The sequence below is a fragment of the Erinaceus europaeus genome, chromosome 6 (genome assembly GCF_950295315.1).
Source record: "Erinaceus europaeus chromosome 6, mEriEur2.1, whole genome shotgun sequence".
In the NCBI taxonomy this organism is placed as follows: Eukaryota; Metazoa; Chordata; class Mammalia; order Eulipotyphla; family Erinaceidae; genus Erinaceus; species Erinaceus europaeus.
The window spans coordinates 72,702,738-72,728,699 of NC_080167.1; the positions used below are offsets into that span (position 1 = coordinate 72,702,738).

The window sequence follows — 25,962 nt, forward strand, 5'->3', positions numbered from 1 at the left end:
CTCTCCATCTGCACTATTCCAGCCTTTAGGTCCATGATTGGTCAGCAATTTGTTTGGCTTTGTATGTTAACTCTCTTTTTAGCCACCAGGTTCCAGATGCCACCATGATGCTGACCAGACTTCCCTGGACAGACGACCCCACCATGTGTCCTGGAGCCCTGCTTCCCCAGAGCCCTGCCCCACTAGGGAGAGAGAGAGACAGGCTGGGAGTGTGGATCCACCTGCCAACTAGCTGCTGGTGGTGCTGGGGACTGAGCAGGGCTCTGGGTAAATAATAACAACAACAATACTAATAATAACTCACACCCCGCCCCAGCACCACCAGCAGACAGAGCTGAAAAGGCCTCTGGGTAAATAACAACAATAACAATAATAATAACTCACACCCCGCCCCAGCACCACCAGCAGCCAGAGATGAGCAGGACTCGTCTCTCCCTCTCTCTCATTAAACTACAGTGAATAAAATATCTAGAAATAAATAAAAATTTATGAAAAGGAATGCTGGTTGCCTTTTATGTCTACATATCTGACTTAGTCCACTATTTGGACCAGAGTCCTCTCCTGGGCCAGACTTTTCTTTTCTGTGTGCATTCTCTTAACCTGACTCAGTGATTTCCGGGGCTGGGGCCGGATGTGGGGAGAGAGACCAGGGAGGGAACAATTCCCAGTCACAAGCTCCTCCTCCCCTCCCGCTCCCTCTCCTTCTCCCGCTCCCTCTCCAATAAATAAATAATTTGATTAAATAAAAAGTGACCCCCGGGGGGGTCAGGTGGTGGCATACACCCAGCTGAGTACACACATCGGGGGGGGGCATCACAGGCGGTGAAGCAGGCCTGCAGGTGTCTCTCCTTCCCTCTCTACTCCACTCCTCTCTGAATTTCTGTCTGTGTCCTATCCAGTAAAATGGAGTGGGGTATCACCAGGAGCCATGGATTCCTAGTGCCGGACGCAGAAAACACAGACAGACACACCCTCACCCTGCCCCACCTGTGAGCCGACCCTCTTTTTTTTTAAATTTATTTCCTTTTGTTGCCCTTGTTGTTTTATTGTTGTAGTTATTATTGTTGTTACTGATGTTGTCATTGTTGGATAGGACAGAGAGAAATGGAGAGAGGAGGGGAAGACAGAGAGGAGGAGAGAAAGACAGACACCTGCAGACCTGCTTCACCACCTGTGAAGCGACTCCCTGCAGGTGGGGAGCCGGGGGCTTGAACCAGGATCCTTCCACTGGTCCTTGTGCTTTGCGCCACGTGCACTTAACCCGCTGTGCCACCGCCCCGCTCCTCTTTGCTGGGTGATGGAGGGAGGCCTGACTGCGGCGCTGCAGCCTCTTTGGGGAGAGACGCTGCATCTGCTGGCGGCATCCCGGTCCCTGCCTCCAGTCCTCATGGCGTCTGGCCCTGCGGTGTCAGCTGAGGGTGCCCCACGGCTGTCCTCCATGGGGCGGCCTGGGCGCCGGCACCATCTCAGCGTGTGCTGAACGCCAGGTGCCCGGACTCCTGCAGCTCCGGGAAAACAGCAGCAGTTCAGTCCCCGGAGCAGGACACAGGCCCCTGCGGCTTCAGGACAGTGGGGCTGGGTCTCTGCAGCCTAAGGAACGGGGGGTCTCTCAGCACCTCTGTCTCTGCCGGTGCCCTAGAATCTGCCGTCCGTCCGTCCGTGCGGTTCAGACGCTCACGGGTGATTTTTTTCCTTTTGCCTCCAGGCTAATCACTGGGGTTCAGTGCCGGCACTTTGAGTCCCTGCTCCTGGAGGCCGTTCCCCCCCCCCCGTTTTATTGGACAGGACAGAGAGAAACAGAGGAGGGGGAGATAGAGAGGGAGAGAGACAGAGACATCTGCAGACCTGTTTCACGGCTCATGAAGTGTGCCCGCTGCAGATGGGGAGTGAGGGCTCGAACCCGGATCCTTGTGCTCAGTACTATTAGTCCCCTCTGCTCCCAGGGAGGCCCCCGCAGAGAGCAGAGGGGGGTTTCTGATGGTGCAGACCCCTCCCTGCTCCCTAAGGGTGTTTCTGGCCGCAGATGGTGGCAAACAGCTGCAGCTGGTGGATTCCAGAAGTAGCCTTCTGCGGGGGCGTCCATGGGGGCAGGGGGCAGGGGGTGTCCATGGGGGCAGGGGGTGTCCATGGGGGCAGAGGGCAGGGGGCGTCTATGGGGGCAGAGGGCAGGGGGCATCCATGGGGGCAGGGGGTGTCCATGGGGACAGGGGGCAGGGGGCAGGCTGTGGAGACAGGATTATTGGGGGTGCTGGAGCGGTTCCATGAGGTGCCCGGGTCGTGGGGGCCTCACCCACTGCTGAAACCCTTCAGGCCCATCCTGGACTTGGGCAGCAGCCTCCTCCCTCCCCAGAGAGCGAGCAGGAAACCAGTGGCCACCTGCTCTCCAGGGAAGCGTCCCCACAGGCCGCCCCTAGGCCCAGGGCCCTTCTGCTCACCCCCAGGGGCCCCACTTCACGGGAGGCACAAAGGGGCCCGTCGGCAGGGGCAGGGGCAGGGCTCCCAGGACCACTTGCAGCAGGACGTGGAGAGACAGGGTCCCGCCTGCACTCTCCCGCAGGCCTTCTGTGACTGTGGCCATGAGCCCAAGCGGGTGGTCACAGCCCAGCAGGCCCTACCGCCCTGACCGAGCCCTCCAGCCCCCTCTGCTGGTGGCCGCGGGCGCCCAGGGCCGAGCTGCACTGAGGGCTCTGCACAGGGGAAGGCCAGAGGGCCAGCATGGCGGTGCCATCTCCCCACCCCCACTCCTAGCTCAGCTCAAGGAGGCAGCTCAGAGCTGCAGGCCTGGGCGGGGGGCGGGGGGTCACTGTGGATGCAGCTGGGCTTCTGTCTGCACCAGGGGCAGGGGCCAGGACCAGGGGGACAGGGAGCCAAGGACCAGGGGGGACAGGATCAGGGGGGGCAGGAGGCCAAGGACCAGGGGGGACAGGACCAGGGGGGACAGGGAGCCAGGGACCAGGGGGGACAGGGCCAGGGGGACAGGGAGCCAAGGACCAGGGGGCCCAGGACCAGGGGGACAGGGATCCAAGGACCAGGGGGGACAGGGAGCCAAGGACCAGGGGGCCCAGGACCAGGGGGACAGGGATCCAAGGACCAGGGGGCCCAGGACCAGGGGGGACAGGGAGCCAGGGACCAGGGGGGACAGGACCAGGGGGACAGGGAGCCAAGGACCAGGGGGCCCAGGACCAGGGGGACAGGGAGCCAAGGACCAGGGGGCCCAGGACCAGGGGGACAGGGAGCCAAGGACCAGGGGGCCCAGGACCAGGAACCAGAGCACTAGGCCCTAGGGGGTCCTAGGTGGTGCCCAGGTTGATGGCACACGTCACCATGTGCAAGGACCAGAGTTCGGGCCCCTGCTACCCACCTGCATGGAGGACACTTTACGAGTGGTGGAGCAGGTCTGCAGGTTTCTCTCTGTCTCTCTCCCTCTCTGTCTCCCCCTCCTCCCTCAGTTTCTCTCTGACCTAATAAAATAGCGGGGGAGCGGGGAGGGGGAATGGTCAGCACAGAGATGGGCACAGGGCGTGTTGGTGGGACCCTGGTGGGGTGGTGAGTCTGCTTCCTTTCTGAGTGGGCGCTGGGCTTCCTCTGAGCCCCTGCCTCACACTGACCGCCTCGTGCCCCACAGGCCAGGGTGTGAGGGCTGCCTCTCCGGGCTGTGCGGGGGGCCTTTCAGTGACCACCTCTCCTGTGGTCCTGAAGCCCAGGTGGGACCCCCGGCTGGTTCCCAGGGCGCGGCCCCTCCCGACTCTCAGCGGAGGGTGACGGGGTCAGCTGGGTGCACCCTGACTTGGGGGGGGGGTCCTGCTGCCGGGCAGGACCCGGGGAGGAGGGAAATCTGAGGGGCGGGGGCTTCAGGGAAGCCAGAGCCCAGAGCCAACACAGACCGGCTTCCCGTCCGTCCTGGGGGTGCACAGGACAGGCCCCTCGGCCTGGGGCGGCTTCTCTGATGGCGGGGGCTCTCAGGCTTTCTGTCCCTGCAAAGCTCCCTCCCAAGAATTGCTTCTAGAACATTCTGGGAAGCCGGGAGCCAGGGCTGGAAGGGGGCGGGGGATACGTGCGGGGAGGGGGGTGTCCTGGATTCAAGTGCTTGCTACTGGGGACTGTCAGCCCCTCTGCGGCTGGGGCGGGGGCTCCGATGGGTCCAGGAACTGGCTTCCCCAGTAGGGACGCTGACCAGGGGAGGCTTCCTGGCTGGACCCGTTCAGCTGTGGGGCAACAGCACCACCTGCCGGCCCATGGCTCCCCCAGCACCGCCACCTGGGTGAACCATCCCCGCTTTCCTGGGTCCCTTCAGGCCCGTCCCAGCCCTGGGCTGCCGCTGGGGGCCGGGGTCACGAGGACTGAATGAATGGGTGTGTGGGTGGGACCCTACGGTCTGGGGAGCCGAGAGCTTTCCCCTGGGGGCCGGGCCGGGCTTGCCCCAGACCCAGCCTGCCGGACCTGCGGCCTGACCACACGTGGGAGCCTCCGCCTGGCCCCTGGCGGCTGTCACCCTCCTTCTGCGTGGGACCAGCGCCTCCTGTCACCTTCCTTCTGTGTGGGCCCCGCGCCCCCTGGCTGTCACCCGATCCTTCTGTGTGGGCCCCGCACCCCCTGGCTGGCTGTCACCCTCCTTCTGTGTGGGCCCCGCTCCCCATGGCAGCTGTCACCCTCCTTCTGTGTGCGCGCCCCCTGGCTGTCACCCGATCCTTCTGTGTGGGCCCCACACCCCCTGGCTGGCTGTCACCCTCCTTCTGTGTGGGCCCCGCGCCCCATGGCGGCTGTCACCCCCCTTCTGTGTGCGGCCCCGCGCCTCCTGTCACCCTCCTTCTATGTGGGCCCCGCGCCCCATGGCGGCTGTCACCCTCCTTCTGTGTGGGCCCCGCACCCCCTGGCTGGCTGTCACCCTTCCCAGGTCGGGCAGGTTCCCCTGCTCTTCTGTGTTGACAGGCCAGCCGGAAGGGACACTGCAGCACTGCCCCTCCGTCCAGGGTGCACAGCTGCTCCTCTGGGTGCTGGGGCTTCCACCCCGAGCCCTGCAGGGCGCTGTCCCCGCCCACGTCACCTGAGCTCCATCTTGGACGTTAGTGTTGACAGCCCTGCAGGAAGGGAGCAGCCACGCTGGTCTTGCCCCCACCCCACGCCCACACTCGGCTGCGGGGACAGTGAGGGTACGGAGTCCCTCCTGCGTGACACCCACACTGAATCCAGTCCAGGCGCTTCCTGGGTGCTGCCCGGTCCCAGCTGAGGGCCTGTCAGGACCTCCACCCTCTGGAAAACCGCCCTGAATGGAAGGTCCGAGCAGTGGCCGTCCTGTGGCGAAATGTCACACCAGTTTAGTTCTCAATCGTTTCCCCAGAGAGGAACATGCTAGAAATTCAACTCAAGGGGGCCGGGCGGTGGCGCAGCAGGTTAAGCGCACATCGTGTGAAGTTCAAGGGCCTGAGCAAGGAGCTGGGTTCGAGCCCCTGGCTCCCCAGCTGTAGGGGGGAAGCTTCACAAGTGGTGAAGCAGGTCTGCGGGTGTCTCTCTCTGTCTCTCTGTCTCCCCCTCCCCTCAATTTCTCTCTGTCCTGTTCAATAAAGTGAGAAAAATGGCCACAGGAGCAGTGGATTTGTGGTGCTGTGCTGGGCCACGGTGATAACCCTGGAGGCAAAAAAAAAGACAAGAAAAGAAAGAAAGCCAACTGGAAGCGACCCATCACGGTGTTGATTCCAAAGCTTTTATTTGGGAAACGTTTTGTGCAAACCATGTTGTGTTTCCACAGCTGGCACCAGATGCGGAGACGCTCTCGTTTCTGCCGTGGACGGAGCTCCGAGACGCCCTCACACACACTGTACAGGAAGTCAAGGCACTGGGCGGGCGACTGCTCTGCTCACACGGCGCCAGCGGCAGCACCACACGCCGTCCGGGCCGGGCGGGGCCCCCAAGCATCTCTGGCTGCTCCCCGTCTCCTCCTGGCCCGGAACCCCAGGAGGGAGGGTTTCCACAGTGAATGGTACAGCTTTGCTTGTTAAATAATATTTGTTTTATATGGTGTTTATATAAATATATATATTTCAGAATCCACAAACTATCAAAATAACACTCTGTAAAGAGAATCGCTTCAAAACAGAGGCATGGAGTGGGGGCGGTGGGGACGGCCGTGGGGCTGGGGTGGGGGGCGTGGGTGGGGGTCTGCAGAGCCGGCCCCGGTCTCCACGTTCACACAACAGAGCTCGGAGCTCGGTGTCGGGAAATTCATGAGAAGACGGATCTTTAAAAACACCGGTGGGGAGGCCAGTCTGGGCCCGCGCTGGGCGGGTGGGGGCAAGGCGAGGTGGATGGTGGCGGGCTGGGGTGGGTGACCGCTGGGGGTGACCGGCGGGCAGCTGTGGCTCAGAAGAGCCCCTTACTCTTCTTCAGGTCGGCCTGCTTCCAGGGGGGCAGCGCGTCGTACTCCGCCCGCGTCATGTCCAGCGCCAACTGGGGGGGGCGGGCGGGGCTGAGCGCAGGGCCGGCAGGGCAGAACCCCCGACCGCCCCCGCCCCCAGCCCCGCACGGCCCTACCTGGAAGTCCTGGTCGCTCAGGTACAGCTCCAGCTTCAGGGGGTCCACGCCCTCGGGCAGCGGCCGTGCCAGGAGCTTGGCCAGTGGGTACACGGTCTGGCACAGCTTAGCCAACACGTGTTCCACCAGCGTGATCTGGCTGGATGCCTCCATGTCCTGGAGAGCAAGCGGCAGGCAGCTTGAGCCCTGCACCCAGACCCCTCTCTCCCTCCCTCTCTCTCTCCCCTCCCTCTTTATCTCTCCCTCTCTCCCTCCCTCTCCCTCTCTCCCCTCCCTCTCCCTCTCTCTCCCCTCCCTCTCTCCCTATCTCTCCCTCTCTCCCCTCCCTCTCTCCCTGTCTATCTCTCCCTCTCTCTCTCCCTCTCCCTCTCTATCTCTCTCTCCCTCTCTATCTCTCCCTCTCCCTCTCTATCTCTCCCTCTCTCTCTCCCCTCCCTCTCCCTCTCTCTCTTTCTCTTTCCCTCCCTCTCTCCCTCTCTCTCTCCCTCTCTCTCCTCCCGCTCTATCTCTCCCTCTCTCTCCCTCTCTCCTCCCTCTCCCTCTCCCTCCCTCACTCCCTCCCTCTCCCTCTCTCTCCCCTCCCTCTCCCTCTCCCTCTCTCCCTCTCCCTCTCTCTCCTTTCTTCTCCCCCCTCCCCCCCTCCCCGTCTAGTCTACCCCAGGGTGGCAGGCTCACCATTTCTGAGATCTCTGCGATGTCTTCACGGTGCTCCCAGCTGGGGAACATGTTGGTGAAGGTCAGGGGCTCCAGGCCCGCGTGGATAAGGTAGGACTTGGGGGGCGGCTTCTTGAGGTGCTTCCCTGTGGCCAGGGACAGACGTCAGGACGGCTGGGGCCCCCGGGGCCCTCCATCTCCCTCCTCTGGAGGTCTCCTCGTGCTTAGAGACAGTCTGGGGCCGGGAGCCTGGCGCTGTGGCATGGCCCTGCGTGCCCACGCCCGGCGCCCCCCAGGGCCCCCAGGGTGGGACCCACCTCGGCAGTACTGCAGCACGGTCTCCATGGCGCTCTTGCGGTCGGACGCCCAGCGGATGCAAGCGGAGCCCGGGATCTCGTCGTCCTTGGGCCACCAGCCCTGCCACAGGTACACCTCGTGGTGGTTGTCCACCAGGAACAGCGCTGCGGGGGACGGCCGTCAGGACAGGGCCCCTCCAGGCCCGCGCACGTGTGTGTGTGTGTGTGTGTGTGTGTGTGTGTGTGTGTGTGTGTACATGACCTCGTGTACACTGGGTGTGAGTCCGCATGTGTACACGTGTGATCATGCATGTGTGAGCTGCATGCGCACTGTACGCATGAGTGCGGGTGTGTGTTGTGCACATGTACACACGAGGATTTGTCTATGTGCGTATGCATTGTACATGTGTGAGCACACATGTCGGTGTGCACGAGTATTGTGCACATGTGTAGGCATGCATGTGTAGCAGTGTATTGTGTGGGCACTGAGCAGGTTTGTGAGCATATGTGTGAGCATGTACATGCGTGAGCATGTGTGAGCATGTACCTGTGTGAGAGGATGTATGTGTGAGAGCAGATAAACGTGTGAGCAGGTATGTGAGCATGTACTATGTGAATATGTACATGTGTGAGCAGGTATTGTATGAGAATGTACATGTGCGGCAGTATTGTATGAACATATGTGTGAGAGCATGTACATGTGTGAGCATGTATGTGTGTGGGTGTATGAGCAGATATGTGTATGTCCATTCACATGTGTGTGCATGTAAGTGTGTGAGCATGTACTGTGAAAGCATATACATGTGTGAACATGTACATGTGTGAACAGGTATTGTGTGAGGATGTACATGTTTGTGTGAGAACATGTACACGTACGGGCATGTATGTGTGTGAGCAAGTATTGTGTGAGAACGTACATGCATGTAAACATGTGCATGAGCACATGTGCGACCATGTGTGCCTGAGCATGTGAGCATGTGTGCACGTGCATGCATGTATGAGCATGTGTGTGAGCATATATGTGAGAGCATGTACATGTGTGGGCATGTATGTGTGAGTGGGGGGGCCTGCAGCTGCACCCAGGGGCACGTGGAGGGTCTCCATGGCCCTCAGTCCTGCTGGCATTAAACCAGGGAGGGCCTCCAGAAGAGGCAGGGTGCTCAGAGCCTCGCCTCCGCATCCCGGGTGTGGTGGGGTGTGGGGAGGGGAGCCAAGGTCCAGTCAGGACAGGGTGTCACCTCAGGCCCCCACAGAGCTAAGCCGGGGAGGGGGTGGCGAGGGGGTGGCACAGGGCCGGCTCCCAGTGACGCCACGGAGACCCTCCCTGAGCCCGGCCCTGCCTGGTCGGAAGAGGAGAGAGAGTGACACCATTGCCCCCCCAAACATAGAGCCAAGGGAGCCCCGCGGCAGAGTGAGGATGTGGGAGCAGGGAGTGACCTGGGGCCAGCGGGAAGGGCCAGCAGGGCCGCGCACCTGGCTGCGGGGCGCTGTACAGGTCCTCCTGCAGGAAGGGCATGGAGGCGACCACAGACGGGTCCCGCGCGGGGTACGTGAACTCTGTGGCAGAGAAGTCTCCGGAGGAGCTACTGAGGATGAACAGGCGGGGCGTGAAGCTGAAGCTCCCGGGGTCTGTGGGAGAAGGGGCAGAGCTGAAGGCAGTCGGGCGCGTGGGGCACCCGAGGTCAGCAGACATGGAGATGCAGAGCGAGAGGAAACCAGACCGGAGCCCGGCTCTCAGCCCCGGGCAGGGAGAAACATCTGGAGAGGCAACTTCCGCGCAGACCCTCGGCCTGGGGGACACTGTCCTGAGGGGATGAGCGTCTCACTAGATGTGCAGGGCACGTGCTGAGAGAGAAGCTGCCCCTTAGCTGACAGGGAGTCAGGGGACAGGGGACATCCTGAGAGAGAAGCCGCCCCTTAGCTGACAGGGAGTCAGGGGACATGCTGAGCTTCCTGTCACCTGGAAACAGGCACTGTTGACATGTGGTGCCAACACTCAGTCCGGTGCTGTGAGCAGGAGGACCCAAGCATAGTTAAAATACTCCCTTATTATTATTACTATTGTTGTTGTTATTAAACTCGCTAGGACAGACAGAAATTGAGAGGAGAGGAGAGATGGAGACAGAGACCCTTGCAGCCCTGCTCCACCACCCCTGAAGCCTCCCCCTGCAGGTTGGGGTGGGGGCTCGAACCCGGGTCCTTGTGCCGAGCTGTGAGCACTGAATGAGTGTGACCCGCCGCTCAGCCAGGTGCCCACCTGGCGCCACGTCCCCCCGCAGCCTGGCTCCCGGGTCACTGCCACCCAGCATCCGACTTGGTGTCCCCCCTGCCTGCCCTCGCGCCCGGCCCCCGCCCCGCGGCACCGGCAGCCCCACACCATCTCAGGGCACCTCTACGGGGCCTCTCACCTTGCAGCATGCAGTCATAGGCCTTCCGGTCCCTGCGGCCCAGCGCGTCCCAGAAGCCCGGGGGCTCGGAGCCCTCCTCACACTCCTGCACGGCCACCTCGCTGCTGCTGTGCAGCCCAGCCTCCAGGGGACACCTGCGGGGGGAGGCCGGTCAGGGGCGCCCGCAGGAGGGGACAGATGGACGGACAGACGGACGGACAGACGGACGGACGGCACAGGAGGGAGGTACGGGACACCGTGCACATCCTCGGCCCCGCCTGCGGCTGGCACAACAACTCCGTGGGACGGGGACAGTCTGCTGGCCGTGAGGGTCACTCTGCAGTGGGCACCCTGTCCCCAGCTGTTGTAGCCCCCAGTGCTGGGTCCCCATGTCCCCTCTGTGCCCTCTCGTCCCGTCCCCGGGGTCCCTGTCCCCTGCTGCCCTCCCCCTGCCGCTGCCCCCCTGCCCCGCACTCACTGCTCCACCATCCTACCCACAGGGTCCGTCCCCCCACCGCTCCCTGGCCCCCTGCCCCTGCCCACTGCCCCCTGCTCCCCCTGCCCCGCACTCACTGCTCCACCATCCTGCTGGCCGCCATCCTGCCCACGGCCCTGGTGTGGGGCTGGGCCTTGCAGCCGAACCACAGGTAGGCATGCGCCCTGAGCACGTGCAGCAGCAGCATGGCCGCCCGGGAGCGCAGGCTACTGCAGTGACAGGCCACTTCCAGCAGGCTGCCCTCCACGGGCACCTCCCCACGCACACAGTACAGCCGCCACTCACCTGCGGACGGGGCAGGAGGGCGGGCGTCAGCGGCAGGGCCCACCCTGGCAGGGAGCCCCCAGGCCTCCTGAGGCAGCAGCGGCCTGGGGCTGTCAAGGCGGGGTGGGGGGTCAGGGTCGGGATCGGGGTCAAGGCGGGGTCGGGGGTCGTGGTCAGGATCAGGGGTCAAAGCAGGGTCAGGTCAAGGCAGGGTCAAGGTCAGGGGTCAGCCCCCCAGGGCGCCTGGACCAGGCCATGACTAGGCCGCACTCACCCTGTGCGCTCTCCTCCTCCTCCTCGCGCCTGCCCGCATGCACCACCATGCCACCCTGGAAGCACTGCAGGAAGCACGGGGGCTCTTTGCCTTGTAGAACCTGGACCTGCACACACGCCTGCGTCAGTGCCCGCCAGGCCGGGGGCACAGAGGAGGGATGGGCAGGGGGCACAGAGGAGGGATGGGCAGGGCAGGGGGCACAGAGGAGGGGTGCCTCCCCACCCCGCCGGCCCCGCCCTGCTCACCTGGGCCCCCCGCTCCTCGTCCAGCTCCACGGTCATCAGGGCCGAGGTCCCTTTCTCACTCACGGTCGAGTGGCGGCCCTGCCAGAAGAAGTAGACGCACCTCTCCCTTCCTGCCGCCCGGGCTGCATGCTCGCCTTTCAGCCGGCTGCCCACTGCCAAACGGGCATCAGGGGTCCGTCAGCAATGGAGCCGGGCAGAGGACAGCTGGGCAGAGGGGCGCTGGGGGTGTGGGGACAGTGGGGTCCTTGGATGGGTGTGGGGAGGCCTCAGGACAATGGGGGGCAGTGAGGACCCAGGGGCAGTGGGGCCTTGGGGCAGTGGGTCTGGGACACTGGGTCTGGGGCCATGGGTCTGGGCCCTGGGTCTGGGCACTGGGTCTGGGCACTGGGTCTGGGGCCATGGGTCTGGGCCCTGGGTCTGGGCACTGGGTCTGGGCACTGGGTCTGGGGCACTGGGTCTGGGCAGTGGGTCTGGGGCCCTGGGTCTGGGCAGTGGGTCTGGGGCAGTGGGTCTGGGCACTGGGTCTGGGCAGTGGGTCTGGGCACTGGGTCTGGGGCACTGGGTCTGGGCACTGGGTCTGGGGCAGTGGGTCTGGGCACTGGGTCTGGGGCAGTGGGTCTGGGCACTGGGTCTGGGGCAGTGGGTCTGGGCACTGGGTCTGGGGCAGTGGGTCTGGGGCACTGGGTCTGGGGCACTGGGTCTGGGCACTGGGTCTGGGGCACTGGGTCTGGGGCACTGGGTCTGGGGCACTGGATCTGGGGCACTGGTTCTGGGGCACTGGGTCTCGGCAGTGGGTCTGGGGCACTGGGTCTGGGTCCGTGGGTCCGTGCACTATCTCTGGGGCAGTGGGTCTGGGGCCGTGGGTCTGGGGGCACTGGGTCTGGGGCAGTGGATCTGGGGCAGTGGATCTGGGGCACTGGGTCTGGGTCCGTGGGTCTGGGCACTGGGTCTGGGGCAGTGGGTCTGGGCAGTGGGTCTGGGCACTGGGTCTGGGGCCGTGGGTCTGGGGCACTGGGTCTTGGCAGTGGGTCTGGGCACTGGGTCTGAGGCACTGGGTCTGGGGCACTGGGTCTGGGGCACTGGGTCTGGGCACTGGGTCTGGGGCACTGGGTCTGGGCACTGGGTCTGGGGCAGTGGGTCTGGGGCCGTGGGTCTGGGACACTGGGTCTGGGGCACGGGGTCTGGGACCGTGGGTCTGGGCACTGGGTCTGGGGCAGTGGGTCTGGGGCCGTGGGTCTGGGGGCACTGTGTCTCAGGCAGTGGATCTGGGGCCGTGGGTCTGGGGCAGTGGGTCTGGGGCTGTGGGTCTGTTGCAGTGGGTCTGGGCAGTGGGTCTGGGGCTGTGGGTCTGTTGCAGTGGGTCTGGGCAGTGGGTCTGGGGCTGTGGGTCTGGGGCTGTGGGTTTGGGACACTGGGTCTGTTGCAGTGGGTCTGGGGCCGTGGGTCTGGGACACTGGGTCTGGGACACTGGGTCTGTTGCAGTGGGTCTGGGCTGTGGGTCTGGGCCGTGGGTCTGGGGCCGTGGGTCTGTGACACTGGGTCTGTTGCAGTGGGTCTGGGGCCGTGGGTCTGGGACACTGGGTCTGGGACACTGGGTCTGGGCCGTGGGTCTGGGGCACTGGGTCTGGGGCTGTGGGTCTGGGACACTGGGTCTGTTGCAGTGGATCTGGGGCCGTGGGTCTGGGGCAGTGGATCTGGGGCACTGGGTCTGGGGCTGTGGGTCTGGGGCCGTGGCCGCCCTGGTGTGCACTAACCTGCGGTGCTCACCAAGAACTTCCACTTGACCACGTATGCGTCCCCCTCATGGAACTGGCCGACGCTCTGGCGGGGCAGCCGGCTGTAGTCAAACTCCAGGATGTGCCACACTTCCACACCCAGGCTGCTGATGCCCATGTGCCTGCGGTCCTCCACCTCCACTAGCCCGTAACCCCGGCCCACGTCCACGCCGTCCAGCACCATGCGTGGAGCAGCCGAGGGTGCTGCCACCATGAGGGACACATTGCAGGTCCTGACCTCAGCCCGGGGCTCCTCCTGGGGGGCGGGGGGAGGGGCGTGGGCTCCTCTGCCTGCGGGCTCCTCTCCCACACCCACCCTGACCGCCCTGCGGCGTGGGCAGTGCCTGCTCCACAGTCACTCTGGGGCCCCAACCAGGCCCGAGGTGCTGCCTTGTGCTGGGCAAGCCCTAGGACCCCACAGCAGCCCCAGGCCCCACACCAGCCCCAGAGTCCAATACCAGTCCCCAGGGTCCCACACCAGCCCCCAGGGTCCCACACCAGCCCCCAGGGTCCCATGCCAGCCCCAGGCCCCACGCCAGCCCCCAGGACCCCACACCAGCCCCCAGGACCCCAAACCAGCCCCAGGCCCCACAACAGCCCCCAGGGTCCCACACCAGCCCCCAGGGTCCCACACCAGGCCCCAGGATCCCACACCAGCCCCCAGGGTCCCACACCAGGCCCCACGATCCCATGCCAGCCCCCAGGGTCCCACACCAGCCCCCAGGATCCCATGCCAGCCCCCAGGGTCCCATGCCAGCTCCCAGGGTCCCACACCAGACTCGTGTTCACACACCAAGTCCTGGAGACCCACGCTGCACCCACGACTCCCATGCCAGCCCCCTCCCAAGCCCCCGGGGGCTCCCACACCAGCCCTGGGCTCCTATGCCACTCCAAGACCCTAACTCAGCCCCTGGGTCCCTCGCCACCCCCAGAACCCACACCAGCCCCGGGCGCCCACCACGACCAAGGGGACACCTTGTGCTGGCCCAGCTCCCCGGGGCTCTTCTCCGTGGCTCTCTTCAGCTCTGTCCAGTCCAGAAACTTCTCTTTGAACAGAATTGTCTCGTTGTGTTCGGTCAGTCTTCCGAACACTGCCCAGTCTGGCCGGCCCTGTCCTTTCCTGTGTGGGGGGCAGAAAGCCAGGCTGAGCAGAGCCGGCCCACACTGCACTGGGCACGGCAGCAGCCCACTGCCCGCCGCGTGAGGTGCAGAGTCTGGGGCCTGCGTCCCGGCCCACAGTGCACTGCGTGGAGTCCCGCTGGCCCGGCCTTGCAGACTGGCCCCCGGAGCCTGAGCCCCGAGCCCTGGGCACTGCCCACCCTGCCCCGCCCTCCTCAGAGCCACCTTCTGCCAGCCCTGCTGCTTACAGACCCGCCATGTCAGGCTCTCTAGGACCCAGGGGTGCGACCCCCACACCCATGGGTGATGCAGGGCCCCAGGAAGGGGGTGCTCTGTCAGGAAGTGTCTCATGAACACCACCCAGCAGGTGAGCCAATGTGCACCAAAAATGTTTGTTTATTGATGAGAGAGGATGGGGGGAGGGGAACCGAAAGAAAGGAAGAGAGGGAGAAGGGGGAGAGAGGGAAAGAGGGAGAGAGTGGGAGAGGGATAAGGAGAGGGAGTGGGAGAGAGGGAGAGAGAGAGGGAGAGGAGGAGAGAGGGACAGGGAGAGAGGGAGAGGGGGACAAGAAGGGAAAGAGGGTGAAGGAAAGAGAGGGAGAGTGGGAGCAGGGGACAGGGAGAAGGAGAGAGAGAGAGGGGAGTAGAGCGTCACTGTGACTGTGGCCTGTGGTGCTGGATAAAAGACGAGGGGAATTCCTCAGAAAGACATTCTAGGCCGGGCGGTGGGGCACCTGGTTGAGCGCACGTGTCATAGCGCACAAGGACCCGGGTTCAAGCCCTCGGTCCCCACCTGCAGCGGGGAAGCTTCATGAGTGGTGAAGCAGGGCTGCAGGTGTCTCTCTCTGTCTCTGTCTCTTCCCCTTCAATTTCTGGCTGTCTCTATCCAACAAATCATCTAAAAAGTCAAATAAAAAATAAAAATTCCAGTGCACTGCAAGCCCCGTCCAGGTCGCGACCCTGGTCTCAACACTGTCCTGGGTACCCAGCCTCTCTGCACCCACCACAGAGCAGCCTGGCTCCCGGCTCCAGGCTAAGGAAGCTGCACCGCTGTGGCCGCCTCCCAGTTTAAGCCTCCAGGCGGCTGCTCAAGTCAAGACTTGAACGGAGCCCTGACCCCTCCCGGAAGGCAGCTACTGGCCTTTCCCACAGGTTAGGAAGTGAGCCAGGGCCTGGGGACGCCCGCAGCCCCCACCTGGGAATCAGTGGGTTGCACTCGCCAGGGTCCAACGGGTTGATGTCACAGTTCTCATAGTCAAAGGTTCCGTTCCACAGGTGCTTAGCCAGCTGGAAGGCCACTTTCCTCTGTGCCAAGGTGACCTCTCTCCCATGCCACACGTACACCTCGCTGCCAAAGTCAAACACCAGGACCTGGGCGGGCAGACACACGGCAGGACGGTCGGCTCCGGGAGGGCGGCCGGCTCCCATGTGCTCCCCTGGGCAGGGCGGGCAGACACACGGCAGGGCGGTCGGCTCACTTAGCCGCTCAGTCCCAGCCCGGTCACACCTGTGGGCACCGCAGCCCTGCCTGGGGACACACACAGGGCTCCAGGCACCCGCTGGCTGGGCTCACGGGTGCCAAGCCACACCAGTGCCCACGTCCCCGGGGTGCTGTCCCCCTGACCTCTCTCTCCACTGCCTGTCCAGACTCCCCTCCCCCTAGCGTGGCCGGCTCTCTGTGACCGTCGCCGACACATGCTCCCTCATCTTGTGTCGGGAAGAGGACTTGTCTCTGCCCAGTGGGGCTGGTGACTTTCCTGTCATCCACCTTCATTTCTTCCCTCGTGACCCCGAGCCCTGCCGAGGCCACTCCAGAGTCTGCAAAGCGTGTCCTGTGAGAGGGGATGCAGGCGTGTGCCCGTCATCCTGACACTTGAGGGCTGCAGGCGCCTTCCTCACAGCACGGCCACTAAATACTACAAGCTCACGTGGGTTTTGCAAAAAGAAGGGGAAAACACCGAGGAGAGGAGAGGAGAGGAGAGGAGAGGAGAGGAGAGGAGAGGAGAGGAGAGGAGAGGAGAGGAGAGGAGAGGAGAGGAGAGGAGAGGAGAGGAGAGGAGAGGAGCTTGTCTGCACGACGAGGGCCCGGGGGTCCACTCAGCGCCAAGTCCAGGCTCCTTCCTGGCATTTAAAATGGACAAGATGGCCGACAGGTGTAAACACAGCCGCTAGAAAGGTGGAGGCGGAGCGGCTCCCACGTGAGCACAGGTGTCGCTGTGTACTGGGACCCGGGTTCGAGCCCTTGGTCCTCACCTGCAGGAGGTGAAGCAGGGCTGCAGGTGTCTCTCTGTCTCTCCATCTGTCCCTCCCTTCTTTTCCCTTTTCTTCTTCTCTCTGTCCTATATAATAAGAATAAATACATAGGGGCCGGGTGGTGGCCACCTGGTTGAGCACTCACATTACAGTGCTCAAGGACCCAGGTTCGAGCCCCCGGTCCCCACCTGCAGGGGGGAAGCTTCCCGAGTGGTGAAGCAGGGCTGCAGGTGTCTCTCTGTCTCTCTCCCTCTCTATCTCCCCCGCCCCTCTCGATTTCTGGCTGTCTCTCTCCAATATATAAATAAAGATGACTTTTTAAAAAGGATGAATACATAAATATTAAGAATGACAGGACAAGAAAGTGTCAGGCAATGGCACACCCAACAAAGTGCACACACTATAGTGTGCAAGGACCCAGGTTCGAGCCCCCAGTCCCCACCTGCAGGGGGGAAGCTTCCCGAGTGGTGAAGCAGGGCTGCGGGTGTCTCTGTCTCTCTCCCTCTCTCTCCCTTCTCTCTCAGTTTCTATCTTTAGCCAATGGATGAAGTATGTTTTAAATGAAGGGGTGGCCTGGAAGGGGGCTAGTGGCTGAAGTGCAGGACTCTGGAGCCTGTGGTCCCAAGTTGATCCCTAGCATAGTCGTCTGCCCGAGGGGCCTCTGGTTCTCTCTCCCCAGCTTGAGGTGGATGGATGCATGGATGGGTGGACGGATGGATGGATGGAGGAGGAGGACGGACCCTACGGCACAGGTGGGCTCTGTGCAGCAGCCCTGGATGGGGGTGGGCCCTCAGCGCTGGCTCTGGGGTGTGGCTGGGGAGGGTGTTGCGGCTGTCGCGGGCGGGCGCCCTACCTCCCCGGGCCGTAGCAGTGCGCACTTGGGAATCTTGCCCCAGGAGTCCTCGTCGGGGACAAGCTTGTCCTCCACCAGGCGGTAGGTGCAGTTGGTCTCTATGATGGCCGCTTCGTAGAGCTCGTCCTCCTGGGGGTCTCCGGCGGCTGGGGACAGGACAGGGGGATGGGTCTGCACTGGAAAGGCTGCCGTGGAGGGAGGGGACAAGGGACAGGAGGGGACGGGGGACGGAGGGGACAGGAGGGGATGGGGGGACAGGAGGGGGACAGGAGGGGGACGGGAGGGGATGGGGGACAGGATGAGAGGGGATGGGGGGACAGGAGGGGGACGGGAGGGGATGGGGGACAGGATGAGAGGGGACGGGGGGACAGGAGGGGACAGGGGATGGAGGGGATGGGGGACAAGAGGGGACGGGGGACAGAGGACAGGAGTGGATGGGGACAAGAGGGGATGGGAGGGGATAGGGGACAGGATGGGAGGGGACGGGGGACAGGAGGGGGACAGGAGGGGACGGGGGGCACAAGAGGGGAAAAGGGATGGGGCGATAGGAGGGATCACAGGAGGAGACAAGAAGGGACAGGAGGGGACAGGAGAGTCGGACAGGTGGAGGGGGCAGGAGGTGATGGGAGGGGTGACAGGAAGGGTGACAGGAGGGTATGAGGGACGGGGTAACAGGAGGGGTGACAGGAGGGGAAGGAGGGGACAGGACAGGAGGGACAGGAGGTTCAGGAGAGGGGCTTACACTGGTAGCTGGCCTGGCCCCCCAGAAGCTTCCAGAAGTCCTTGGCCGCGTGGGTGTGGGTATTGATTCCTTCTTCAATGGTCTGGACGTAGGTAGCCCTGCAGCCCAGCTCCCTTTTGGTCTGGATCAGCGTGGCCAGCTCCGAGGCCTGTGGGGGTGGGTGGCACTCGGTGAGGACAGGCGGCTGAGGTCGCAGGTCCAGAGGGCGCGGGCATGGCGGTGGCCATGGGGAGGGGACATGCGGCCTCTTAGAGGTGGGCAGGGTCACTAGGAGCAGAGCCGCAGGGTCCTTAGAGCCGGGGAGCAGCCCGGGCAGCTGCGGGTCCCTGGGCGAGTAGCTCTGAGGGGAGCGTGGTCCCCCCCACAGTGTGTAGGCAGAGCCGCTGGACATGGGGTGCAGGCCCCGACTCTACAGGCCTCAGGACAGTGACATACTGGGGGCGAGCGCCACCCACCCGGGGTCTGCCCGCAGCCTGGGCATGAGGGGCAGCAGCCGTCCTGTGGGGGGGGGACTGGCCGCTGGGCCCGACGCCCACCTTGGCCTTCTCGATGATGTTAGCGAACTCCCCCACCCACAGGAAGCAGCAGTGAGGTGTCAGCAGCAGGAAGCAGTCCCCGCTGTTGAGGGAGGACGCCCGGGGCTCCACCAGGCGCGTCTGCACGTGTCTCCTCCCTGGGGGGCGCGGGGTCAGGCTCTGGGGGCCGGCTGAGGGTCCCCGTCCCCCTAAGCCAGGCCCAGGGCTGCAGCGTCCTCCCACCCCCGCCCCCTCGCTGGCCAGGGCTCCCCCACTCTCAGCAAGAAGGGGCCCCCAGGACTGGGACTGCCTGGGAGGCTGTGAGCCACCTCAGGAGGTGAGGAGCTGAGGCCCTGGGCGCCCCAGGACCCCTCCTCTCCCCCCCCACCGGCCCCTGGCCTCCAGCTCCCCAGAGGTGACAAGCTGGGGACAGGAAGCCACCGCAGCGGTGACCGCCGGGCGGGGGCCGTGGGCTCAGAGCTGAGGCCATCCTCGGGGTCTGGGGCTCCGAGGGCCCAGGGAGCACCCTGCCTCCCTCCCCGTGGTGGGCCGGCCCCTGACCTTTGACCTGCAGCAGCATGAGGGGCCGGTGGGGCAGGGCGCTGTTGTTGCAGTGCTGCTGAGTCAGGTCCACGCTGCGCAGACTCACGCGGCTGAAGTTTTCCTTGCTGGCCAGGCCGGCCAGGGTCACCTCCGAGAAGCTGGAGCCAGAGGTCGCTGCGCGGGGGACGGGGGACGGGGTCAGCGGGTCAGCGCCCGGCCTGGACGCTCCCCCTCCCCCAGCCATGAGGGAAAAAGAACAAAACGAAAATCTAAAGGAGGTGGGGGGCTGACAAGTCTCCCTGTCTGTCTGTCTGTCTCCGTCCGCCAGGGCTCCCTCCCCCCCTCCCTTTCTATCCCCCTTCGCAGCTTGTTAGACGGGACAGAGAGGCTGCGAGGGGCGAGGAGACAGAGGGGGAGACAGGCCTACTGCCCACTCCGCTGCCCGTGAAGCTGCCCCTGCAGGTGGGGTGTGGGGTGTGGGCTGTGGGGGCTTGAACCCGGGTCCGCCTGCACCATGACGTGTGAGCTCAGCCGGGCGCCGCCACCTGCGCCCAGAAAGGCACCGTCCCCGGCAAGGTTGTGAGATGGCTGCAACCGAAGTTGTCATTCAGGACGAGAGAGATGGGGACGGCGGCCCAGGGCCCTCAGAGGGGAGGGGGTGGTGGTGGGGACCTCAGCCGGGGGTGAGGGGTGGGGGGTGAAGGGGTGAGGGGTGGGGGGTGAAGTGTGAAGGGCTGAGGGGTGAGGGGTGGGGGTGAAGGGGTGAGGGGTGGGGGGTGAAGTGTGAAGGGCTGAGGGGTGAGGGGTGGGGGTGAAGGGGTGAGGGATGGGGGTAAAATGTGAAGGGCTGAGGGGTGAGGGGTGAGGGGTGGGGGTGAAAGGGTGAGGGGTGGGGGTGAACTGTGAAGGGCTGAGGGGTGAGGGGTGGGGGTGAAGGGGTGAGGATGGGGGTGAAGGGGTGAGGGTGGGGGTGAAGTGTGGAGGGATGAGGGGTGAGGGGTGGGGATGAAGGGGTGAGGGTGCGGGTGAAGTGTGGAGGGATGAGGGGTGAGGGGTGGGGGTGAAGGGGTGGGGTAAAGCGATGAGGGGTGGAGATGAGAAGTAGAGGTGAGGGCTGAGGTGGGAGGTGGGGATTAGGTGAGGGCTGAGGGCTGTTGGGTAGGGGTGAGGGGTGGGAACACGGTTTGAGGACCCCCTGGGTGCTCTCTGTACGTGGGCTCAAGGCTCCTCTGCACCCTGAGACCCTTCCAGTCCCTCACAGCTTCTGTGAGGCAAGGCAGGGTGTCAGCAGACACCACAGAGGTGGGGGGTCTCAGGATCAGGGGGCTGGGGTCTCAGGAACAGGGGCTGGGGTCTCAGGAACAGGGGCTAGGGTCTCAGGATCAGGGGCTGAGGTCTCAGGAGCGGGGGTTGGGGTCTCAGGATCAGGGGCTGGGGTCTCAGGATCAGGGGGCTGGGGTCTCAGGATCAGGGGCTGGGGTCTCAGGATCAGGGGCTGGGGTCTCAGGATCAGGGGCTGGGGTCTCAGGAGCGGGGGGTTGAGGTCTCAGGATCAGGGGCTGAGGTCTCAGGAGTGGGGGGCTGGGGTCTCAGGATCAGGGGGGTTGGTGTCTCAGGAACAGGGGCTAGGGTCTCAGGATCAGGGGCTGAGGTCTCAGGAGCGGGGGTTGGGGTCTCAGGATCAGGGGCTGGGGTCTCAGGATCAGGGGGCTGGGGTCTCAGGATCAGGGGCTGGGGTCTCAGGAGCAGGGGCTGGAGTCTTAGGATCAGGGGCTGGGGTCTCAGAATCAGGGGCTGGGGTCTCAGGATCAGGGGCTGGGGTCTCAGGATCAGGGGCTGGGGTCTCAGGAGCGGGGGGTTGAGGTCTCAGGATCAGGGGCTGAGGTCTCAGGAGTGGGGGGCTGGGGTCTCAGGATCAGGGGGGTTGGTGTCTCAGGATCAGGGGCTGGGGTCTCAGGATCAGGAGGATGGGGTCTCAGGATCAGGGGGGTTAGTGTCTCAGGATCAGGGGCTAGGGTCTCAGGATCAGGGGGCTGGGGTCTCAGGATCAGGGGCTGGGGTCTCAGGATCAGGATTTGGGGTCTCAGGATCGGGGTCTGGGGTCTCAGGAATAGGGGGGCTGGGGTCTCAGGATCAGGGGCTGGGGTCTCAGGAGCGGGGGGCTGGGGTCTCAGGAGTGGGGGGCTGGGGTCTCAGGAGCAGGGGGCTGGGGTCTCAGGATCAGGGGCTGGAGTCTCAGGAGCGGGGCACTGGGGTCTCAGGATCAGGGGTTGGGGTCTCAGGATCAGGGGCTGGGGTCTCAGGATCAGGGAGCTGGGGTCTCAGGATCAGGGGCTGAGGTCTCAGGATCAGGGGGATGGGGTCTCAGGATCAGGGGCTGGGGTCTCAGGATCAGGGGCTGGGGTCTCAGGATCAGGGGCTGGGGTCTCAGGATCAGGGAGCTGGGGTCTCAGGATCAGGGGCTGAGGTCTCAGGATCAGGGGGATGGGGTCTCAGGATCAGGGGCTGGGGTCTCAGGATCAGGGGCTGGGGTCTCAGGATCAGGGGCTGGGGTCTCAGGATCAGGGGGATGGGGTCTCAGGAGTGGGGGGATGGGGTCTCAGGAGCAGGGGGCTGGGGTCTCAGGATCAGGGGCTGGAGTCTCAGGAGCGGGGCACTGGGGTCTCAGGATCAGGGGTTGGGGTCTCAGGATCAGGGGCTGGGGTCTCAGGATCAGGGAGCTGGGGTCTCAGGATCAGGGGCTGAGGTCTCAGGATCAGGGAGCTGGGGTCTCAGGATCAGGGGCTGGGGTCTCAGGATCAGGGGCTGGGGTCTCAGGATCAGGGGCTGGGGTCTCAGGATCAGGGGCTGGGGTCTCAGGATCAGGGGGATGGGGTCTCAGGAGCGGGGGGCTGGGGTCTCAGGAGCGGGGGGCTGAGGTCTCAGGAGCGGAGGGCTGGGGTCTCAGGAGCGGGGGGCTGGGGTCTCAGGATCGGGGGCTGGGGTCTCAGGAGTGGGGGGCTGGGGTCTCAGGAGCGGGGGGCACTCACTCTTCTCCACCCTCAGGCGCTTGGACTCCACGTAGGCCAGGTTCAGCCGCTGCTCCGTGTAGCCCTGCAGCAGGTCCTCCCTGGCCGCCAGCTTCCTCAGGGGGTTCCGGGAGGCCTGCACCCGGCGCCTGGGCCTGACCGCCCGTTTGTGCTCGGCCACCGCGGACGTCAGCCTGAGGGCCGGGGGTCGGTCAGGCCTCGCGCCCACCTCCCGCACCCGGGGCTCCCGACCGCACCCCCCCACACTCCGCAGAGGGGACTCCGTGTGCAGGGGACCCTCCCGGACGCTCACTTGGGTGCGCTGGGGTCGAGGGCGACGTCCAGGTCCTCCCCCAGCTCCACGGGGCTGCGCGGCCCCAGGCCCCCCATGTGGCGGTAGAAGCTGGCGAAGGTCTCGTCGTCGTCGGGCTGCATCACCTCCTTCACGGACTGCCTGGTGACCGTCACCACTGTCTCCTGTGCCCCGGCCACTGGGGGAGGGGGCACCAGACAGTGTCCCTCAGCCTGAGCCCCCCGCGTGGAGCATGGACCCTGTGGCTGAGGCCGCGGGAGGGGGGCCGGACTCCACTTGGCAGACGCTTCCGGCAGCACTGGACCCCGCTCAAGGGGCTCCCCCTGGGAGCCAGGCTGCCCTGCCCACCGGCGGGAGGAAGGGGTGGCACCTGGCCGAGTGCACACGGTACAGTGCACGAGGACCCAGGTTCAAGACCCCGGTGCTCACCTGCAGGGGAAGCTCTGTGAGCAGTGAAGCAGGGATGCGGGCCTCTCTCCCTCTGCCTCCCCCTCCCCTCTCAATTTCTGGCTGTCTCTATCCGATAAATAAAGAAAATCAAACACATGTTTTTAAATGGCAAGGGCATGGCAGTGACAAGTGGGGCTGGTGGACAGAGACCAGCTGCGAAGCCAGCGGTCTGCGGGCTCCCGGCCGGCCGGCATCTCCCCACGGATGTGTCCATCATGAGCTGGCCCTGAGCTGCCGGTCTGGACCTCCACTCCAAGCCCCTGGGTCCCTGTTGCCCTCAACACTTGGTATTTGAGGCTCCAAGTAGGAGGACGTTTCAGAGAGAGATGGCTACTTCTCTTTCCTGGTACTGTAATGCTTTCCATACTGAAATGGCCACTTCAGCAATCACTGAGACTCTCTTTTCAGAAACCTATGTGATCGCATGGTACAAAATGCCTAGTGGCCTAACTGGAGGGCGGCCCAGCTGGTTTCAAGTCCATCAGGGCCAAGAAGATGCTTCTTGTGTGGTCTGAGGTGAGTGGCCACGTTCACGGCTGACAGAACCCAGGCTCAGGGTCCTGATGGCTGAGCATTTCAGGCCCTCATCTAGCATGTGAAGCAGTGTGGATGGCTGACTTCGTTTGTTTCAAAACAGCCCGTATAGGGCCCGGGAGTTGGCGTACCTGGTTGAACACATGTCACCATGTGCAAGGACCCAGGTTCGAGCCCCCAGTCCCCATCTACAGGGGGAAAGCTTCCTGAGTGGTGAAGCAGGGCTGCTGTTGTCTCTTGTTCTCTCTGCCTCTCCCTCCTTCTCAATTTCTCTCTGTCTCTGTCCAATCAAGTGAATCCTAAAGGGGGTCAGGCAGTGGTTCTCCCGGCTGAGTGCCCACATCACAGTGCACAAGGACTAAGGTTCGAGCCCCTGTCCCCCTACCTGCAGGGGGAAAGCTTTGCAAATGGTGAAGCAGGGCTGCAGGTGTCTGTCTCTATCCCTCTTGACCACACCTTTCTGCCTCAGTTTCTAACTGTCTCTATCCAATAAATAAATATTAAATAAATAAATGCATCTTAAAATAAAAGCACTAGTGAGTTTGATCCAATCAAACAGAAAGGTAACTTAGCTGAGGTAGGAACTGGGCTTCAGAGGCTGTGGAGGGAGCAGGACCTTAAAGCCTCAGTCAGGCCATGAGACAGGGGCCCCTGCAGCCCCCAGTCCACCCGGAAGCCCCAAAATCCCCACTGCCACAGCCACAGAGTCCCCACTGCCCACAGCCCCAGAGACCCCACGGCCCACCCGGAGGCCCCAGAATCCCCACTGCCCACAGCCACAGAGACCCCACTGCCCACTGGAGGCCCCAGAATCCCCACTGCCCATAGCCCCAGAGACCCCACTGCCCACATCCCCAGAATCCCACTGCCCACATCCCCAGAGTCCCCACTGACCACAGCCCCAGAATCCCCACTGCCCACAGCCCCAGAGCCCCACTGCCCACAGCCCCAGAGTCCCCACTGACCACAGCCCCAGAGCCCCACTGCCCACAGCCCCAGAGCCCCACTGCCCACAGCCCCAGAGTCCCCACTGACCACAGCCCCAGAGTCCCCAATGTCCACAGCCCCAGAATCCCCACTGCCCACAGCCCCAGAGCCCCACTGCCCACAGCCCCAGAGTCCCCACTGACCACAGCCCCAGAGCCCCACTGCCCACAGCCCCAGAGCCCCACTGCCCACAGCCCCAGAGCCCCCATGCCCACAGCCCCAGAATCCCCACTGCCCACAGCCCCAGAGCCCCCACTGCCCACAGCCCCAGAATCCCCACTGCACACAGCCCCAGAATCCCCACTGCCCACAGCCCCAGAATCCCCACTGCCCACAGCCCCAGAGTCCCACTGCCCACAGCCCCAGAGTCCCCACTGCCCACAGCCCCAGAGTCCCCACTGCCCACAGCCCCAGAATCCCCACTGCCCACAGCCCCAGAGCCCCACTGCCCACAACCCCAGAGTCCCCACTGCCCACAGCCCCAGAATCCCCACTGCCCACAGCCCCAGAATCCCCACTGCCCACAGCCCCAGAGTCCCACTGCCCACAGCCCCAGAGCCCCACTGCCCACAGCCCCAGAGCCCCACTGCCCACAGCCCCAGAGTCCCCACTGCCCACAGCCCCAGAATCCCCACTGCCCACAGCCCCAGAATCCCCACTGCCCACAGCACCAGAGCCCCACTGCCCACAGCCACAGAGCCCCACTGCCCACAGCCCCAGAGTCCCCACTGCCCACAGCCACAGAGTCCCCACTGCCCACAGCCACAGAGCCCCCACTGCCCACAGCCCCAGAATCCCCACTGCCCATAGCCCCAGATCCCCACTGTGGCACCTTTGCTATTCAGTCTTTTCAGAAAGGTCTCCAGCCGGTCCAGCTTCAGGTCTGACTCCAGCTGCATGTCCGGCCTGGCCTCGATGTCTAGGCAGAGACCGTGGTGAGGGGACCCCTCTCCGTCCTGACCCCTCGCCCCTTGGCCTCGGCCTCGGCCTCTGGCGGCTCACCTTCCAGCGGCTTGGAGACCGGAGTCGTGCCCCTCGTCTTGATGAGAGGGGACGCCACGGGGGTCATGGCTGCGGGGGACGCCAAGCCTGTGGAGCACACGGAGGTATCAGACCCCAGGGACCACCACGGCCCAGGATCTCCTGAGGCTACGGTCTGCACTCGGCACCCTCGGGACAGCTGTGGGCATGGACGCATTCAGGGTCACGGGGCAGCTGTCTCCAGGATAGGCCGGCACGGAGAGGGGCTACGCAGGGCCCACTGGCTCTCCTCAGGATGGGAGGCTGCTGGCATGAGGAGGGAGGGCGGGAGTAGAGGTGGGGTGAGAGGGAACAGGACTGGGAGCAGGAGTGAAGGGAGGAACAGGGCTGGAAGCAGGGGTGAGGAGAGAGGGAACAGAACAGGGAGCAGAGTGAAGGGAGGAACAGGGCAGGGAGCAGGGGTGGGGTGAGGAGGGAACAGACAGGGAGAAGGGGTGGAGTGAAGGGAGGAACAGGAAAGGGAGCAGGGGTGGGGTCAGAGAATGAACTCTAGGCCAGGGAGCCACACAACCACAGCCTGAGTCCACACCCAACATGTAAGTAAAAGCATTGCTCCAGGCTGGATGACCAGGTGGGCCAGCAGGAGAAGATAAGATTACAACAGCGGCATGAGCACAGGACACAGACCTGCTGCACCCACAGCACCCACAGGATCAGGACCAGAGTCCACGGCAGTGTCCTGCTG

General features: G+C 64.2%; 1 protein-coding gene across 2 annotated transcripts in view; it reads right to left on the reverse strand.

The window, feature by feature from the left end:
- Positions 1–5,679: 5,679 nt before the first annotated feature.
- The window catches only part of SVIL (supervillin), a 70,580-nt gene continuing 50,297 nt past the window's right edge, over positions 5,680–25,962 (reverse strand). For both annotated transcript variants that reach the window (XM_060192499.1, XM_060192498.1), the window contains 20 exons: positions 25,239–25,325; positions 25,069–25,155; positions 22,266–22,443; positions 21,974–22,146; positions 18,963–19,118; positions 18,423–18,559; positions 17,887–18,034; positions 17,145–17,290; positions 15,234–15,409; positions 13,895–14,039; positions 12,899–13,175; positions 11,145–11,296; positions 10,900–11,005; positions 10,439–10,646; positions 9,887–10,020; positions 8,952–9,107; positions 7,500–7,643; positions 7,204–7,328; positions 6,529–6,684; positions 5,680–6,444 (listed from right to left, as the gene is read on the reverse strand). In XM_060192499.1, the coding sequence (XP_060048482.1) occupies positions 6,358–6,444; positions 6,529–6,684; positions 7,204–7,328; positions 7,500–7,643; positions 8,952–9,107; positions 9,887–10,020; positions 10,439–10,646; positions 10,900–11,005; positions 11,145–11,296; positions 12,899–13,175; positions 13,895–14,039; positions 15,234–15,409; positions 17,145–17,290; positions 17,887–18,034; positions 18,423–18,559; positions 18,963–19,118; positions 21,974–22,146; positions 22,266–22,443; positions 25,069–25,155; positions 25,239–25,325 (2,978 nt within the window). In that variant the 3' untranslated portion in view covers positions 5,680–6,357. The remainder of the gene's footprint in view (positions 6,445–6,528; positions 6,685–7,203; positions 7,329–7,499; positions 7,644–8,951; positions 9,108–9,886; positions 10,021–10,438; positions 10,647–10,899; positions 11,006–11,144; positions 11,297–12,898; positions 13,176–13,894; positions 14,040–15,233; positions 15,410–17,144; positions 17,291–17,886; positions 18,035–18,422; positions 18,560–18,962; positions 19,119–21,973; positions 22,147–22,265; positions 22,444–25,068; positions 25,156–25,238; positions 25,326–25,962) is intronic.